The sequence below is a fragment of the Tauraco erythrolophus genome, chromosome 6 (genome assembly GCF_009769465.1).
Source record: "Tauraco erythrolophus isolate bTauEry1 chromosome 6, bTauEry1.pri, whole genome shotgun sequence".
NCBI lineage: Eukaryota > Metazoa > Chordata > Aves > Musophagiformes > Musophagidae > Tauraco > Tauraco erythrolophus.
This window is the reverse complement of record NC_141470.1, coordinates 50,063,189-50,069,420: the sequence shown is the minus strand read 5'-3', so window position 1 is coordinate 50,069,420 and position 6,232 is coordinate 50,063,189. Positions and strand designations below refer to the sequence as shown.

Below are 6,232 nucleotides of genomic sequence, written 5' to 3'. Positions count from 1 at the left end.
GATAAATTCATCCCTTCAGAAAATGTAAGAGATGTTGGTGTACTTGAGCACAGGCTTGGTACGTTAATTTACTCTCCTTTCATGTTTGAAAGGTTTCTATCCAAGTCTGGGGGACACAAATTTGCAGTCTTTTAAGAAATTAAATACAAGGCTCTGGAAAAACATCAAGTCACCTCTATATAAAATACTATGTAAGAATTTAATCTCATCCATGATTTCTTTGGGAAACTTCAGCTCTAATGGCTAAAAGAATGATACCTTTACTGTGGCTAGTTTTGTGTTGACTACAGGACCAAAGGGAGTTCAAGAGTTTGCTAATCTATTTCCTCTTTCCCAAAGCAGGCTCAGACTGTCTCTCCCAACAGGTGCTGTTAACACAGATCTTAGGATGGTGATTCTGTGGCCTTTAGGCAAACTGCTGCAGTGTGTCATAGTTTAAGAAAAAACTTGTATCTCACCTACCTTCTAAGGATTGCAATTTTAATCAGTTACTATGTGACTTTACAATACCAGTCATAGCTAGCTGTAGCTTTTAATAATTTCTTTTCCTGTGTCTGTTGATTGTTACCCTGTTTTCCCTCCTCTACCTTGTCATTCTTAAGACAGCCATCCCCATTCTTTCCTCGCAAGTTGTGTTTCTTCTACCTCAAGTAGTTTTTACATTCTAGTTAAGTGAATTGTCCCAGCATCAATGTAGTAACCTGGGTTATGTTGAATTAACACTGGATAAAAGAAATAATATTTCACAATTTACAAAAGTACCCTTATTTCACATCTTGTATGGTGTTAGCTTTTTCTCTCTAGACCATGGCATTGTTGATGCATATTCACCTTGAAATACTAAAGATCTTGAATAGCCTTTTTTTCCTCCTTCTTCTACCAACTTCTGTTGTTCTTGTTGTATTTGTCCACTTGGACAAATAGTGTCACCTACAAACTTAATAAATGTATTATATTACATTATCAGGTGGTTTAATGAAAACATATAGTGGATTCACTCTAGATTCTCTCTTGATACCTCTCTTCAATTTGATAATTTCTGTTAATTGCTCTGAGTTCTAATACTCATCTAGTTTCACTTCTGTTTTAAGAAAGCTTAATTTATTTCATGTTTCCTGCACTTTTGTGAATATCATGTGTGTCTAAGCTTTCAAAAAAAAAAAAAGACCTCTAGTGCTCCTTCACTGTTTAATGAATTTAATTACTCATTACCAGATTGATTGATTTGATACATTGCATTTTTTAGTCTTTTGAGAACAGATCTTTTGTTGGAAACAGTCTATATTACTTTTCCCACAAATTTAGATTAAATTTTTCAGTCTATAACTTATTGGCCAGTTGTCTTTCCTTTCGCTTCTTTTTAAGATCCTGCATTTGCCTTCTTCCGTAGTATACCCAATTCTCCTTAAGTCTTGAAGATACTGATTCTTAGACTTGCTTCAGACAGTTAGTTGCTTGGGGTGATTTGGTTTAGTAGGCCCTGGCCAAACTGAATATAGCTTAGCAAGTAGCTTGAGGCAAAGGGGAATGGTTCTGCAGACCAGAACAATTGATAAGATCTTGATGTCTCCACTGTATGTTTAGAGGGAAGAATTTGCTTTGGGCTATGGTCTTATCCAGAGTACTGAACGCTTAGAAGTAATGAGAGTGCATCGTTTGGTTTAGTGAACAAACGTGATAAGTGAGGAGCAGTTGGAAGATCTGCTGCAAAGGTATATCCTGCTGACCTGAACCAGAAAGGCTAATGTAAATTAGTCTGAGTCTATGAAGTTGCTTTGGGAATATTGTGCAAGTCAGACTGTTCGGTTACAATCAGGATTTAACATTCATTGCTTTTTCTGGTTTTCCTGCCTAGGTTTCAAGGTACTAATGGCAGATTCATCCAGTGATTCAGACAACTTTCTTAGGGGTCGAATAGGAAGGCGGCCACCTTTGAGAGCATCCCACAACAGAGCTTGGAACTATGGTGCTGAAGAAGTTACAGAGAAGATCCATACTTTAGCAAGCACTTTACAGGTTGTTTCTAAGATATGGTTTTAAAGCATTTATAGAGTCTGCGTTTCTGTAATGTAGGGTCAAATATTCATTTCTGAATGTTGTGGAAAATACTGTACTAATGGGAAACATTGCTTTCTGTGCAAACCAAAAAGATTTTTTGAAATTGGTCATGTTACCTGTGAGTGGAAAGTATGTGGCGTGTTACACTTCTATACAGCAAGTATTTCAGGCAGTACTAGAATGTTAGAAACAATGACGTGTTTGGTAATACTGTTTATAAAGTTAGCAAACTGAATAATGCCAAATAAACTTTGTCAGATTCTCACAAGAGGCGTTAAATCTTGTATCAGAAAGCTCCAGCCCCATCTTTGTTGTCTTGTACTATATAAAATCTCCTATTTGCTGGTAAGGGAATTGACTGCCTACATATTTACTTTATGATAGAGCTTACAATTCAAATATTTTCTAGATGTGGAATGCCACAGTGAGAAGCATTATTTGTTAACTTGTAAGAGATCCATACCTGAGCAGGAAAAAGTATTCACCTAATTCCTGCTTCTTCAGTGGAGGCAGTAGATGAAATCTCTGAATCTGTTTTGCAAGTGGTAGGAGACATTTAGTTATCTTGACACCATTTCTTGCTTAAGAAATTATTCCCATTCTTCTCTAGCTGACAGTTCTGAATACCTGGAGTAGGTGGGATTATGTATTGTCACTTACATTAAAGTATTGTTTGGCCAGCAATATTTTTTTCTTTTTAATATATGAGAAGAGAAAAATCTATACAGAATGCGGAATTTAAACTTCAAAACTTCTTAGCTGGAAAATAATCATCAAGCTAGAAAAGAGATGAATTAATAAGAATGTAATCTGACTATTTTTTAAAAGGGACTCTGATATCGTCCTGTTTCTGTCTAACCTCTTTCAAACTGCTCTTGTAAAATTCTGGTTTTAAGCTATTTGCTTTTTGTTGACTGCTTTTCAGCAGATCTGCCATCTGGTCAGAGAGTGCTTGTGCAGAGGCCTTACCTAATGTGTTAATCTTCAAAAATTTGTTATTTCCCAGTTAATTCTGTTTTACAAGCAGGAATGTTAAGATCTTTGGATTAAAAGGTTTTTCTGCAGAGTGCTTGAAATTTATAAAACTTTTTATTTGAATCTGAGGCCTTACTGTTGTACTGTAAATGATAGTGTGTGGCTTTTTTGTGTGGGTTTGTTTTCTTTTTTCCTTCCCATTAGCTGTTCTGTACATCTTCAGATTCTGGTTACTTGAAAGCACTTGTGTTATCCGTTTACTCTTATAAACCAAGAATAATAAAGACAACAGGAATGTTTGATTAGAGGAGGTTTCTGTTTTGACTTTTCTTCCTCAAACGTTTTTTTAAGGATACCAACAGAAATCTAAGACATGTTGACCGTTTACTAGAACAATACAGAGAATGCAACAAGGAACAAACCGAAGCAATAGCAACTGTGAGCAACTTTCAGTTTATCTTAACTTCTTAAATCTGTTCTGTTAACAGCATTTATTCATAGCTGAAAGCTTGGGAGTAATAGATAGAATATATCAAGAGTTAAGTAGATGTAAGCAGAAACTTTTCGTATGTATTTAAACTATCTCAATCAAACTATAGTAATATGTGGTGTAATGGAAGGTTTTGTAGCGTCATTAATTTTCTCGTTTATAAGTACCAAATAGACTGTTATGTAATGATTCTATGCCAAGTACAGGGTGCAGAGCTGAAATACAGTATTAGGGAACATGTTTCTTTTGCACGAATAAGTGATAAGATAAAAGCTAAATTACAGAAGGGAATGAGATTGTAATCATACTGATGTAAGTTTTTTCCTGTCATTCTACAACTGCTTCTGAATCTGTTGACCAGCTTTCTCTAAATTGCAGAAGGGATGAAATTCCCAGAAATATCAAGCTCCTACGGTTTTGAAAACAGGTGTCTAGACAGAAAAAGTAAAACAAATTAGTGCTGGTTGTAACTTGGTTACAAATAAGCTGCAGCAGGTGCTGCCTTGAAACAGATAATGAGGAGATGTAGGAGTATTTTGCGTGTGAGGGTAGAGAGGAAGAGAGAAAAAGCCAATATGTAGAAAGGGTGGCTTGTTTTCTTCAGACAGCTTTCCTTCTGAATCAGTACACACAAGCTCTGCATGGAAGTAATTTGGGATATTATATTGTCTCATAGTTTGTTTTCTTCTGTTTGAGTGCTGTTTGTGTCTTTATAAGCTCTGCTTAGGTATTGAATTTGTACAATTTCTTGTGGGCATTGGAACCATTTAAGGTTGTTTTTAACAAATGCTGGTACTAAATGTAGTTCAACATCGTTGTTCTGGGAAGATTTCTTTTTTTATTAGGAAACATCAAGGTGAATAAGTCATCACTCAAATTTAATTTTGACTTAATATCCATTATTCTCAGTCATGCTAGGTGGCTTTTGATTGCGGCTCAAGTGGAAGAAAAGTCTAGAGACTCCAACCATCTCCTGCTTGAGCTTTAACTAATAGAGTAAAATCAGTCTTATGGGTAAAGATAGTGTGTTTCTCTGAGTTCCTGTTCCCTTTCTGAAGCAGAAGTTTCCGCTTGCATAGAATAATGTTGTATGTATTTGGTATGGGGGAAGAAGCAGCTGGGATCAGGAAGCAGTGAATCTGTTTTTCTTCTATAATAAATATCCAACAAACTTGAATAAATTTCTCATTTGAATAGTGATGCGTTGTTTTTTTTCCGCGATGATGATTGGATAGTGTTTCTACTATATTAGACAAGATTGTGTATCTAAGAATATTTTGCTCAAAATGGGATAAGTGTTTAGGTTCTGTCGCTTATGCTGAATATTGCAATATCTGACTCTTGAATTCTTTGTGATCTTTTCCTTAAAAAAGATTTTCTTCAGACTGTTGTATAGTATATTTGCATTTATGAATTGGTGACTGTTGGGCTGCTGAGGAGCTGTTTTCCATTCTAATTTATAAGTTAGTCTCACTACCCCACTTTGAGGTGCCCAGTGTCTGCCTGTGAATCAATGTAAAACTTGCTACGTAACTTACAGGGTCAGGAAGATTTGCCACTCAGAACTTTATCTCATTGTTGCTGTGGTTGATTGTCTACTGGTGGGAACATTGTACTCTCCATACGTGCTCCGTTCCAGAGCCATGTTACTCTCCTGCTGACTTCAATGTTGGTCTGATTTTGTTATGACCCTGGAGGAAAACAATAGTAGAGAAAAGGTTCCCTTCCGCTCTTTGGGGTGGAGATGAAGGAGAGAGAGGGAGAGAGGGAGGAATGTTGGAGTGTTCCCCCCCCCCCCCCCATGTGGGGTTTTGGAGAGGTTTAGAAGTAATTAGCCTTTGAGAGAAATCAGGTGTTTTTTTTCCTAATTTTATTTTTTTCTGATGGCATTGCTGTTTCTCTCTTTAAATAAACTAAAAAAAAGAAAAAGAAAGAAGAAATGGGAAAGGACCAAAATGTTAGGCACTGTTTTGGTGAGGCTTAAACAATTTGTAGATGAGACATTGAGAAACAGGATTTGGATTGGTGAATATTAAAGACATTCTATTTGATTTTTTTTAATATCTCTGTTCTACTGTCACTATCCTCTGTTCATTGTTTTGATAATTAAGTTGTTTTTTAAGAGAAATACCTTATAATATAATGATGTTGATAATGTAAATTATAAATCAAAATTTTTAAACAATTTTTTGGCCATTGTTCTGTTCTAAAGAAACAGGCTGAAGAGTAAAGTTGTTAATTCTGCACACTGTCATGGTTTGTTGTTTAAAAAAAATAATAAAAATGCAGCTGTCTGGTTTTGTGTAGAAAGGATGAAAATGAGTGCTGTAAAGCTAAAGTGTGCAAACTGGGCACCTGTACCTTAAATCAGAGTTTTTATTGCCCTATTAAAGATGCAAGATAAGTCTTTCACAGAGTCAAGTTAGATGTGAAAATTGAGTTATTGCTGTTCTTTCTTTGATCCTTGGCATTTTCGTGATTTCTTTTTAAGTTTTAACTTTTTAAATACAAAAGTGAGCTTTCGTTACGTACAGGCATTGTTGTATCTTTTTTCCCTCAAGTAGCCTATATCTTTTTGAGAAAGCATTAGAAAATCTGTAAGACTTTTGCTTTGACAGCTCCTTAGTGATAATGAAGCTGTTTTAATAATACCATATAGTGAAAATATAATACTTTAAATCTTTCAATGCTTTTTTAGGTTCTTTTCAA

At 35.4% G+C, this 6,232-nt stretch overlaps 1 protein-coding gene across 1 annotated transcript in view; it reads left to right on the top strand.

The window, feature by feature from the left end:
• Nucleotides 1-1,855: 1,855 nt before the first annotated feature.
• CEP128 (centrosomal protein 128) overlaps nt 1,856-6,232 on the top strand; it is a 142,144-nt gene continuing 137,767 nt past the window's right edge. The window contains exons 1-2 of the mRNA XM_086613474.1: nt 1,856-2,016; nt 3,385-3,471. Coding sequence (XP_086469600.1) covers nt 1,870-2,016; nt 3,385-3,471 — 234 coding nt within the window. The 5' untranslated portion in view covers nt 1,856-1,869. The remainder of the gene's footprint in view (nt 2,017-3,384; nt 3,472-6,232) is intronic.